The sequence below is a fragment of the Pangasianodon hypophthalmus genome, chromosome 9 (genome assembly GCF_027358585.1).
Source record: "Pangasianodon hypophthalmus isolate fPanHyp1 chromosome 9, fPanHyp1.pri, whole genome shotgun sequence".
NCBI lineage: Eukaryota > Metazoa > Chordata > Actinopteri > Siluriformes > Pangasiidae > Pangasianodon > Pangasianodon hypophthalmus.
In genome coordinates, this window is record NC_069718.1 from 28,752,719 (window position 1) to 28,765,550 (window position 12,832).

Consider the following 12,832-nt stretch of genomic DNA (forward strand, 5'->3'; position numbering starts at 1 on the left):
TTAGACGAGCTTTATTGTGGCTTTTGCTCCATGGATCAGATAACAATCTGATAACAATCCATATTCGTGTGTGTGTGTGTGTTTATTACCCTACCTCACTGCCCTTTGCCCTCTGCAGAATAAGCCAGGTAGACGGTGTCAGTGAAAGTAAAACTCAACAGCTCCATTTTGTGTCGAGGGGAAAATAAACCATTTCAGGAGTAAAAACACAGTGAATATCTAAATCTAAAGCTATAATATATAAACACACTGAAGTGACACTAGATGCAGAAGAGTTTTGTGGGTTTGTACTGAAGGTTTAATGTACACAGGTTGTTTTAGGACTTGATACCGTGACTATTTCCTGTAAGTGAACTCTGTGCTGATACAGGGTTTGATTTAACACACCGATGTTGGAGTGAAGTAAACGTGTGTCCTGCTGTAATCTGGAGAAGGAGACATGACCTCCAACATGAGTGTGTCTGGAAAACAGGACTTAAAGAAAGATGAGAGGTGAGTTACTTTTCCATTCACCAGCAATAAATACACACCGTCTCATGGGAACAGATCTGTATCTCTAAACACTCACTAGTTAACAGAGGAACTAAACTTTGCTTTAAGGTGTTTAAAAGCAATGAATATATCACTGATCTGATGTAAGAATAGTTTAGAGAAATCATTCACTGAGAGAAGAGTAAAAAGGACTGTGTAATGTGTAGCATAAGAGCAGCATAGCTTTGAGTCAGTGAACTCTACAGGCTTTAAGACCCAGCTGAGTCAGTTAGCTGTGATTGGGACTCCTGACATCAGAGTAATTCCTGAGGTATGAGGCGAGTCTCCTGTTTGATTAAGTGTGCAGACTGTAGCTGAATTAAAAAGATGGAATTCTTGGTGTTTAATGATGAACACATTGTTTAACAGTGCTGAGACAGCAGAGTATTAATTATTGCTGATATTTCTGTTGTAACTCTAGAATGATGGAGGGAAAGAGATCAGACTCACCAGAACCCAGCTGTGTGTCCATGAAGAGTGAGGAGTCAATGGAAGAACCAACACACTTCAGAGACAGAGACAGAGACAGTTCTACTGATGTGAGGTCAGTATAGCGAGGTGTTTTACAGCAGTGTTCCACCTGATCAAACTCACTTGTCTCATTATGAAGCCCTTCATGAGCTTTATCAGGTGTTGAAGCAGTAAAACACTAAACTGTGCAGTGCTGCAGCTCTCGGACTGGCAGTGAGGAAAACTGCTTTAAGAGTTCAGTTCAGCCTGCAGTTCCTGAGCTGGAGGGTCTGTGGTGCTACAGAAGAACATTTAAACCTGGCAAATTAATGACAATTTAACTATTTTAATCATTCATTCATTCAAACATTTGTTTCTAAATATATTAGTGTCAGTTAGGAAATCCTGAAATCAGTGTATTGTGTTAAGAGGAGAGTGTTAAAGGTGCAATAATGAAGTTTTACATGTACACATCACCTAAAAATTTGCAGAACATGAAAAAAACAATGGTCATGGCCTCAGCACAAGTGTAAAATAAAAACCTATTTGAAAATCTGCCTTCCAGACTGGAGGTTTCTGGTTGGGCCTTGTGTCAGTCTTATAGACACTCCCTATTGTCCCTTCACTTCAACAAATTCAGTAGATTTTTTTCATTACTCAGAGTGTTAGATAAGGAAATGCTTTGGATTAACCACCTTGATATTGTAATGTTCGATAACTATATAGCTATGCTAACAATTCTAATAGCTATAGTTTTTTTCTGAAAAAATCACTGAGAACTCATAAATAAGCGATGGTGCATTAAAAGCACTCTTGACCATCCTCATAAATCTCTATGAGAGGAATTTCACTTATTTCTAGTGCAATAACTTGGCTTTCATATTGCTTTTGGCTGTGTGAGCAACAGCGAAATGCTAAAATACTAATATCAGCCACCTGGCACCATGGAGAACTGTGTAACATGATTAGATAATAATTCACTCAGCCATCCTGTATATAAACTAGCCTATAGCCATGCTAGTCACTGTTGTTATCAGCTAGTGAAAGTGTTTTAGCTACAAAATAGAAACACAGATGAGCTCCAGCGTTGTCCAGCATTGAGGCATCGAGTGAAACAAAATCAAAAAAGAAAAAATGAAAAAGGAGCTAGTCAGTTGGAGGAAGCTTTTTACTTTATCACCTACTTCTGTATAGGAGCTCTGTGCTGGGTAAATTATAAAGCATAATTAATTAAAGTCACTCCATACATCATTTAATTATTATTCTGCAGTGTCTTACATTTATGCTGTATATTATTATTCTTATTACTCCACTGTTCATTATTATACATTTCTCCACTATTCCGTTATTCTATCATTATTCTGTAGTTAGGGATTTTTATCACCTAGATCTAAATAACGAAGTAAAGAAATGCTCTTAATAAATAAATTGCCTCCTTCATTACTTGAAAATGATCCCATGCTAATACTAATCCTTGCTAATGATAGATAATGTTCATTTGATAGTTGGTACTCTAGCTGAATTTTACTCTACAGGCCACCATAGATCCTGGGGGTGGGGCTTTGTGAACATGGGCGGGAATTGGCGTCAGGATTAAGGAGTCAAAATCATAAATGTGGAACCACGTACTTAACTGTTAGAGACCTGAAAATGTACCTCATGTACTTTTAAATATCTTTATCTTTGTATTTATTAGTGTGTGTAGCGCAGCTATGAATACATATAATCCATATTACATGATGTGTTTTGTTTGTTCACAGACCGCAAAAGAAGAAATCAGAGATCAGCAGAAATCAGTTGGAGTCCATATTCAAGGTGTGTGTGACTTGTGTTGTTTTATCAATGTGCAGCAGCATTATGGGTAATCAGACAGTTGTAACTGTGGTAATAGACAGAGTTTTTTTTCTTTTCATAAAATAAAAGCATCTCTCACTGTGTAACATTATAATATTTAGATCTGTTACTGTGTGTTTCTAACCAGGAGCTGGAACACAAAATCATCACTCTGATAAAGAATGAGCTGAAGAGGTTTAGGAAAGTCCTGAGTCCAGATTACCCAGCATGCACTGAGAGGAAGGTGGAGGATGAGGAGGATCTACACAGTGTCCAAGAGGGAGCGCTGAAGATCACACTGCATGTCCTGAAGAACATGAACCACACAGATCTCGCTAACACACTGAACAACAGTAAGAGCTCTGAGTCATGGCTTTATTCCATCAGGTTCACTTTAGAGAGAGGAAATTGTTTTAGATATTAACCCTTTTAGTTTTAAGTTTGATTTTAGTATCATGTACATCTGGTGCTTTTCTGTTCTGTTTGTGGTCCAGCTTGTGGTTACTCTGTACAATGGTCCTGTTCCTTCAGTAATGTTTAGTACATGAATCAGGAATTAACAGCAGCATTTGAAAGAATTTTACATTTTATATTGTGCTCAGTGATTTTGCATTAAAACATGTTATTACTTTGTTTATTAGAACTTGCCTCTGAGTATCAGCCAAAGTTGAAATCCAACCTGAGAGAGAAGTTTAAAAGAATTAATGAAGGAATTTCACAGCATGGAAGCTCCGCACTTCTGGATGAGATCTACACAGAGCTCTACATCACAGAGGGTTGGAGTGGAGACGTCAATAATGAACATGAGGTGAGACAGATTGAGACAGCGTCCAGGAGACCAGCAACACAGGAGAAACCTATCAAATGTAATGACCTCTTTAAAGACAAGTCCATCAGAACTGTGCTGACTAAAGGAGTTGCTGGAATTGGAAAAACAGTCTCTGTGCAGAAGTTCATTCTGGACTGGGCTGAAGGAAAAGCAAATCAGGACGTCACCTTCATGTTTCCACTTCCCTTTAGAGAGCTGAATTTGATGAAGCAGCAAAATCTCAGCCTGATGAATCTTCTTCATCACTTTTTCCCAGAAATGAGAAAACTACAATTAGTAGACTGCGACTCCTACAAAGTGGTGTTGATCTTTGATGGTCTGGATGAGTATCGACTTCCTCTAAATTTCCGGAACAATGAGAGATTGTGTGATGTGACGGAGTCAGCCTCAGTGGATGTGCTGCTGACAAACCTCATCAAGGGGAATCTGCTTCCCTCTGCTCTCCTCTGGATAACCTCTCGACCAGGAGCAGCCAATCAGATCCCTCCTGAGTGTGTAGACCAGGTAACAGAGGTACGAGGCTTCAGTGATCCTCAGAAAGAGGAATACTTCAGGAAGAGGATCAGTGATCAGAGCCTGGCCAATAAAATCATCAGACACATGAAGTCTTCAAGAAGCCTCTACATCATGTGCCACATCCCAGTCTTCTGCTGGATTTCAGCCACTGTTCTAGAGAGAATGTTGGGTGAAGCAGAGAGTGGAGAGATCCCCAAGACTCTGACTCAAATGTTCACACACTTCCTGATCTTTCAGATCAAACACAAGGACCAAAAGTACCATCAGAAATGTGACCCTCATCCTCAGCAGACCAGAGAGAGTATCCTGGCACTGGGAAAACTGGCTTTCCAACAGCTGGAGAAAGGAAACCTGATCTTCTATGAGGAAGACCTGAAAGAGTGTGGCATTGATGTCAGAGAAGTGTCCGTGTACTCAGGAGTGTGTACCCAAATCTTCAGAGAGGAGTTTGGGCTTCACCTGGGGAAGGTGTTCAGCTTTGTACATCTGAGTGTTCAGGAGTTTCTGGCTGCTTTATATGCATTTCTCTGCTTTATTTTTAGAAAGACAAATGTGGTAGTGGAGCAAAGCACTGGACTTTTTAATTTCTTCAGAAATCCAAACACGTCTGATTTCCTCAGGAGTGCAGTGGCTAAGGCCTTACAGAGTGAGAATGGACACCTGGACCTGTTCCTCCGCTTCCTTCTGGGTCTCTCACTGGAGTCCAATCAGACTCTCTTACAAGGCTTAATGCCACAGACAGGAAGCAACTCTCATAGCAAACAGGAAACAGTCGAGTACATCAAGGAGAAGATCAGGGAGAATCCATCTCTAGAGAAATCCATCAATCTGTTCCACTGTCTGAATGAACTGAATGATCATTCTTTAGTGCAAGAAGTACAAACTTCCCTGAACAGAGGAGGTTACAGCCGTCTCACTGGAACCAGACTCTCTCCTGCTCAGTGGTCAGCTCTGGTGTTTGTGTTACTGAACTCAGAACAGGAGCTGGATGAGTTTAATTTGAGGAAATATGACCCATCAGAAGAATGTCTTCTGAGGCTGCTCCCAGTGGTCAAAGCCTCCAGAAAAGCTGTGTGAGTATTTTTATTTATAAAAGTACTGTATTACTGCATGGATCGTTATTTTAATGTAACACTGAACTGCACTGTTTGGATTAATGCTTGTTAACAGTTACTCTAATCATCTTTAAATAAACTTCTGGTAGTTTTACAGAAGATTGTTTAAATTTTTACACTAACACATAATGTCTACACTGAGGCCATATGGACAAAATCATATATATCTATATGGATAATTTCATATCTTGAAATATATATATCACACACACACACACACACACACAAACACACACACACACACACACACATATATATATATATATATATATATATATATATATATATATATATATATATATATATATATATATATATATATATAAAATATGTGTGTGTGTGAGTTCCAATTCCTGTTTCAAACTCCATCCTGCAGCAGGACACAGAATAGGCAGGATTAGTGCAAAAACACATGAATTTTATTATTTTAATGTAGAAGTGGCAGGGAACGGGGATGCTGGTGGAGAGAGAGTGAGAGCGCATGGCTTTCTGGGCCATGGACTGTAATGAGCAGCAAGAAGGTGAGGAGTCATGGGGAGTCCCTTGAGCAAGGAGGTTGCAGACTTGCGGTACGACATAGAGGGAGAGTCTATGTCTTCGGCGCTGTCTTCCCTTTCTGGAGGGAGAGGGAGAGAAACGAGTCAGTATAACCGTGACAATACGACACGCTCACCTCTCTGTGTCCACTGCACCTTTTTATACTGTCTTGGTTTCTCTGTGAGGGTGACGAGCTGCCGCTGCAGCCCCACCGTGTAGCCGTGTGCTTTTCCGGTTTCCACAACATTAGTGCTGAAGTGTCACTATCCCTTCAGCACCACAGCGGCAGTCGTACCAGGAGCATGCAGCCTTTCATGTGCGTGGTTTGGAGGCCCCCCGCCACAGTCTTTGCTAAAATTGATGAAAAAATTTATACAAAATAACTGCATATTTAAGAACTAAACATTTCTGGGTTAGGTTTTTTTTTTTTAATTCCTCACCTTTTATTCTGAGGGACACAGTGTTGTGGGGAGTTTCACTCTGTCATGCTCTTTTTTTTTTTTTTTCCCCCATTTCCTTCCCTAATGTAGTCATGGCTGATTCTCACACTCCAGTTCAATCTCCCCTTTCATATGACCCTGTCCTCTACCAACATCAGAGATAAGTGAAAACAAACGCATCTTTTCAAACTGCTCATGCAACATAACACACTTGGAGGAAAGTGGTATCTTCCCACTTCAGTATGCATGAGCTCACAGATACCCATGATTGGTTATTATCACTGTAATTGATAGGGGAGAAAGAGTATGGCTGTGGTCTCCAGGCTTGTGATCTCTGGATAATAAGATGAAAAAAAGATGCCAAAAAGTGGCTTTTGCAACATTGGACACATGAGAGAGAATAAGGACCCTTGTACACCTACTTCATTTGTTTTAGACAAGGCAAACTTTCTCTTTACTGTGGATCTGTTTGGACATATGTGAACACTCCACCTGTACTCAGGTCCACACCAAACAACTGAACCAGTGTCTGTGTAAGATTGGAGGTCTTGAGGTGACAGATTTGTAACTGTATGAGCACAGAGAACACACACCAACTGTTTTACTGTCTCTGTGAAATGCAACATGTAACTCACTGTAAAGTACGACTAGTATTGGCATTCTAACGGGTAGTGTACAGTTCTATAATTCTGTATTTTCTGTAATAAAATGCACTATATCTGCAGTGTTGGTTGTAGAAACTTGAACACAGATCAGAGTGTATTGTTTGTAGGCTGTTCGCTCTCACATGTGTGTGTTATGTACATGACCTAATGGGCTTATAATAAATTGTAGCTGAGAGATTGTGGAGTGCAGACATCCTTGCTCCTGTAAATGTGCTGATGTGGTGTCCTGTCCTCTGATTTGTGTGTGTGAGAGAAACACACTGACATTTCTGTTACATGTTAAACTTTAGCTGTATTATGGCTGTGTTTGTGTGTTTGAGATCAGTGTTGTGACATTTCATCATTTCTCTTCCAGCCTGTGTAAGTGCAATGTGACAGAGGAAAGCTGTAGAGTTCTGTCCTCGGTTCTCAGCTCAAACTCCTCCAGTCTGAAAGAACTGGACCTGAGTAACAATAAACTGCAGGATTCAGGAGTGAAGCTGCTCTCTGCTGGACTAGAGTATCCACACTGTACACTGGAGAAACTGGAGTAAGATCATCTCATACACACACATTACTATTACTACTACTGCTACTACTACTGGAAAATATGGAAAATGTAAAATAAAATTAAAATACAATGGAAAATATACAATAAAATGATAAAATAATAAAAACACAGCATAAAAAAAGAAATCTATAGTCATTAAAGTCATTAAGAAACAAATAGAAAGAATTGAAAATAAAAAATAAAATCAGAATTAGATCATTAAGAGATTTAAAAAAAGCAGTTTTAAGTGTATAGTCATGAAGTCAATAAAAGGCAAGCTGCTTTTTAAATATATTTAGTGCAGGTGTCTGATGGATATACGCTGGGAGTGAGTTCCACATCCTGGGAGCAGCGACACTAAAAGCAGCTTCACCAAGTTTCTTCTTATTAAAATTCACCTTAAGGAAGCCAGCATTTGTTGATGTTAATAAATTATTTGGGGTGAAATCCATCAGGCATTCTGCTAAATACACAGGTGCAATGCCATTAAGAGTTTTAAAACTAATAAGAGGACTTTAAAATCGATTCTGGATGTCACAGGTAACCAGTGCAGTTCCTGCACAATAGGAGTAATATGGTCTCTCTTTAGTTTGTGTTAGAAGCTGAGCAGCTGCTTTTTGTACTAACTGTAATGGACAAATAGTAGATAATAGTAGATAAAGAGAGTAAATGCATGGATGTGTTTTTCTGCATCTTCTTTAGATAAAAATGGATGAACTTTTGCAATGTTCCTCAAATGATGAAATGAGATCTTATTGATGTGAGGAACAAAGCTGAGATCAGAGTCGACTATTCTAACCTGTAATCAGCTCATTTATCAATAATTATTCTCTTTTTTTGTTTATCTCCTACAATTAACATCTCCATTTTATCCTGGTTTAACTGTCGAAAGTTCATGCTTTTGAATGAGTCTACGAAGAGGTATCATATAGAGGAAAAAAAGCAAGGGTCCTAAAATAGATCTTTATGGAACTCCAAATGAAATATCATATTATCTTGATGAGTGACTTCCCAGTTTAACATAAAACTGTCTACCACACAAGTACGATCTGAACCACCTTAGTGCTGCTCCTGAGAGACCTACCCAATGTTCAAGTCTGTGTATAAAAATATCATGGTGTACAGTATCGAAAGTTGCACTCAGGTCAAGAAGAACAAGAATGGAAATGTGATCAGAACTGGCACTTAGCCACAGATCATTTAAAACCCTGACCAAATGCGTGCACACCACAGCTCGTTTGTATTAGTGACGCCAAAACTCCATTCCAGGTAAATGGAATTTATTTTGACTCAGGTCTACACCAATAAAATTATTAGTAATAAGTGTAACAGCACCTGGGAAGTGCACCCAAAATCTGGAAGCAATTTATAGGAAAGGTGAATTAGGTGTGAATGTGGCGAGGTGAAAAGAAAATGGTTTGACATGAAAGGTGAGAAAAAGAGATCTACACTGTAGCCAGGTGATCATGAACACCGAGCATTACACAGAAAAACTGCTGTTTTTAAATAGTTTAAAGTGGCTCAGTGACTGTTGGTCAGAAATCTCCCACACTGATGCACGCTTCAGCCTCTCACGCTACAATCAGTCACTTCTCTCTGTTTGAAACATGACAATAACAAGAAATCCAAGCACTGATAAACTTGGACATGCACAGGAATGACAAACAGAAGTGATTTATAAACCAGCTTTCATCCTCATCCTGAAAAATCATACTGCTCTCTAAATATCTAAATATCTCTAACAGTGTGCTCTAAATCTTCTGTCAGCTGAGGCGTTTGCACCGTGTCGGCTTACTACTATACACAGACAGACCGGCCTGTCCTCCTTTATACAGACACGATTCTTTTGTCTTATTTCTCTTAATTTCTGAATTTGCATTGGCTTGCTTTTGAAACTATTTGTCCCCAGTGACACCCCTAACACACAGGAACAGGAGTCCAGTGTTGATGCTATTTCCCCGAGCTCCAGCTCAGTCCAGAACTCCTCCATAAGTGCCTGATGAATGTGAAAGTAGAGGACAGTGAGGTGTTGGTGGAGAAGCACTGGGTTGAGGGTCAGAATAAAGACCAGATAAAGCAGCTATGCACATACATAAAGAGCTAGCTCTTGTGCTGAGTGGCCAAGCCCATTTAACTCTGATCCAACACCTCATCAACCTTTTCTCTCAACATCTTGTAGATGTTCCACAACATTACATTTTAAGTAAAGATTTCCTATGTAAATGCTTCTACATGGTTTATGAATAAATTAATTTGTATCCAATATGATAAATGAGGTCCAGTGTTTTACATGAGTAAAAAATTTTTATTTTTATATGGTGTGGATTAGCATTGTTTCTGATGTTGAGCTTAGTTTTTCTTTGTGTATGTGTATGTATGTGTGTGTGTGTATGTATGTGTGTGTGTATGTATATATATATATACACTATATTACCAAAAGTATTCGGTCACCCATCCAAATGATCAGAATCAGGTGTCCTAATCACTTGGCCTGGCCACAGGTGTATAAAATCAAGCACTTAGGCATGCAGACTGTTTTTACAAACATTTGTGAAAGAATGGGCCGCTCTCAGGAGCTCAGTGAATTCCAGCGTGGAACTGTCATAGGATGCCACCTGTGCAACAAATCCAGTCGTGAAATTTCCTCGCTCCTAAATATTCCACAGTCAATGTCAGCTTTATCATAACAAAATGGAAGAGTTTGGGAACAACAGCAACTCAGCCACGAAGTGGTAGGCCACGTAAACTGACGGAGAGGGGTCAGCGGATGCTGAAGCGCATAGTGCAAAGAGGTCGTCGACTTTCTTCACAGTCAATTGCTACAGAGCTCCAAACTTCATGTGACCTTCAGATTAGCCCAAGTACAGTACACAGAGAGCTTCATGGAATGGGTTTCCATGGCCGAGCAGCTGCATCCAAGCCACACATCACCAAGTGCAATGCAAAGCGTCGGATGCAGTGGTGTAAAGCACGCCGCCACTGGACTCTAGAGCAGTGGAGACGCGTTCTCTGGAGTGATGAATCACTCTTTTCCATCTGGCAATCTGATGGACGAGTCTGGGTTTGGAGGTTGCCAGGAGAACGGTACATTTCGGACTGCATTGTGCCGAGTGTGAAATTTGGTGGAGGAGGAATTATGGTGTGGGGTTGTTTTTCAGGAGTTGGGCTTGGCCCCTTAGTTCCAGTGAAAGGAACTTTGAATGCTTCAGGATACCAAAACATTTTGGACAATTCCATGCTCCCAACCTTGTGGGAACAGTTTGGAGCGGGCCCCTTCCTCTTCCAACATGACTGTGCACCAGAGCACAAAGCAAGGTCCATAAAGACATGGATGACAGAGTCTGGTGTGGATGAACTTGACTGGCCTGCACAGAGTCCTGACCTGAACCCGATAGAACACCTTTGGGATGAATTAGAGCGGAGACTGAGAGCCAGGCCTTCTCGACCAACATCAGTGTGTGACCTCACCAATGCGCTTTTGGAAGAATGGTCAAAAATTCCTATAAACACACTCCTCAACCTTGTGGACAGCCTTCCCAGAAGAGTTGAAGCTGTAATAGCTGCAAAAGGTGGACCGACATCATATTTGAACCCTATGGGTTAGGAATGGGATGGCACTTAAGTTCATATGTGAGTCAAAGCAGGTGACCGAATACTTTTGGTAATATACTGTATATATATATATATATATATATATATATATAATATATATATACACACTCCTGAACAAAATCTTAAGACCGGGGGAAACATTCCGAGTATTCGCATTTCGCGCTGGTGGATCATAACCAGGTTGTAAGAACTGCTTCAAAATGTCAAAAGAACAAAAAGAGCAAGAGACAAAAAACTGAGATTGTCAATTTATTGAAAACTGCATTTAAACTCAAACAGGCTGTTTATCAGCTGATCAAAAGTTTAAGACCATAGCCCAAAAATACCCACAACAGAACTAAAAGTGTCAAAAAAGGACTCAGTAGTGAGTAGCCTCACCGTTCTTGGTGATAACATCAAACACTCGTTTCGGCATATGCTTGATGCAACTGTTTCCAGGAGGCTGGTGGGAACGTTGCTTCATGTGGTGAAGATGACTTCATGAAGGGCATCCACAGTCTGGAACTGACATCAGTTTTTGTAAACTTCCCTTGCCATCCATCCCCAAACATTCTCAAGGGGATTTAGATCAGGAGAACTGATCAGGAGAACCGGATGGTCCAGAACTGCAATGTTATTGTCCGGGAAAAAGTCCTTCATCAAGCAGACGTTGTGAACTGCAGCGTTGTCCTGTTGAAAGACCCAGTCATTACCACACAGACGAGGGCCCTCAGTCAAGAGGGATGCCTGTTGCAACATGTACACATAGCCAGCCGCCATTTGACGCCCCTGCACAACCTGAAGCTCCATTTTCCCATTGAAGGAAAAAGCAGCCCAGATCATGATGGAGCCTCCTCCACTGTGCCGCGTAGAAAACATCTCCAGTGGGATCTCCTTGTCATGCCAGTATCGTTGGAAGCCATCGGGACCATCCAGGTGAAATTTTTTCTCGTCCGAGAATAAAACTTTCCTCCATCTTTCAATGTCCCATGTTTGGTGCTCCCTTGCAAATTCCAAACGGGCAAGTTTGTGGTGTGGGAGGAGATGTAGCTTTCGAAGACGTTTTTTGTTCTTTAAGCCCTTCTCTCGCAGATGCCGTGTTATGGTTATTGGGCTGCAGTCAGCATCAGTAAGGGCCTTAATTTGGGTCGAGGATCGGCCTGTGGCTTCACGGACAGCCCGTCGGATCCTCTGGCTCAGTGCAGGTGAAATTTTTTTGGGTCTACCACTTGATTCTTTTGTCCCATAACTCTCAGGATCTTTTAAGAAATTTAAAATGACTGTCTTACTGCGTCCAACCTCGGCAGAAATGGCGCATTGCGACAGCCCTTGCTTGTGCAGCTCAACAATCCTGCCACGTTCAAAAACAGAATGCCTTTTTGCTTTTGCCATCAGGTGATCATGACAGTGTGACTCTCTGAATGACATTAAAGCCAACTTTTAAAGGCTATGGTCTTAAACTTTTGATCAGCTGATGACCAGCCTGTTTGAGTTTAAATGCAGTTTTCAATAAATTGCCTACTCTCTATTTTTTATCTCTTGCTCTTGTTTCTTCTTTTGGCATTTTGAAGAAGTACTTACAACCGGGTTATGATCCACCAGTGCGAAGTGTGAATACTTGTAATATTTTCCCTGGTCTTAAGATTTTGTTCAGGAGTGTGTATATATATATATATATATATATATATATATATATATATATATATATATATATATATAATGTGTGTATGTATGTGTGTGTGTATATATATAATATTATATACGCACACAGTATATACACCAATCAGCCATAACAT

The 12,832-nt window shown here is 40.3% G+C and overlaps 1 protein-coding gene across 1 annotated transcript in view; it reads left to right on the forward strand.

The window, feature by feature from the left end:
• The window catches only part of LOC117597891 (NLR family CARD domain-containing protein 3-like), a 16,088-nt gene continuing 3,256 nt past the window's right edge, over positions 1-12,832 (forward strand). The window contains exons 1-7 of the mRNA XM_053236996.1: positions 1-211; positions 371-492; positions 953-1,075; positions 2,742-2,796; positions 2,963-3,167; positions 3,456-5,232; positions 7,272-7,445. Coding sequence (XP_053092971.1) covers positions 440-492; positions 953-1,075; positions 2,742-2,796; positions 2,963-3,167; positions 3,456-5,232; positions 7,272-7,445 — 2,387 coding nt within the window. The 5' untranslated portion in view covers positions 1-211; positions 371-439. The remainder of the gene's footprint in view (positions 212-370; positions 493-952; positions 1,076-2,741; positions 2,797-2,962; positions 3,168-3,455; positions 5,233-7,271; positions 7,446-12,832) is intronic.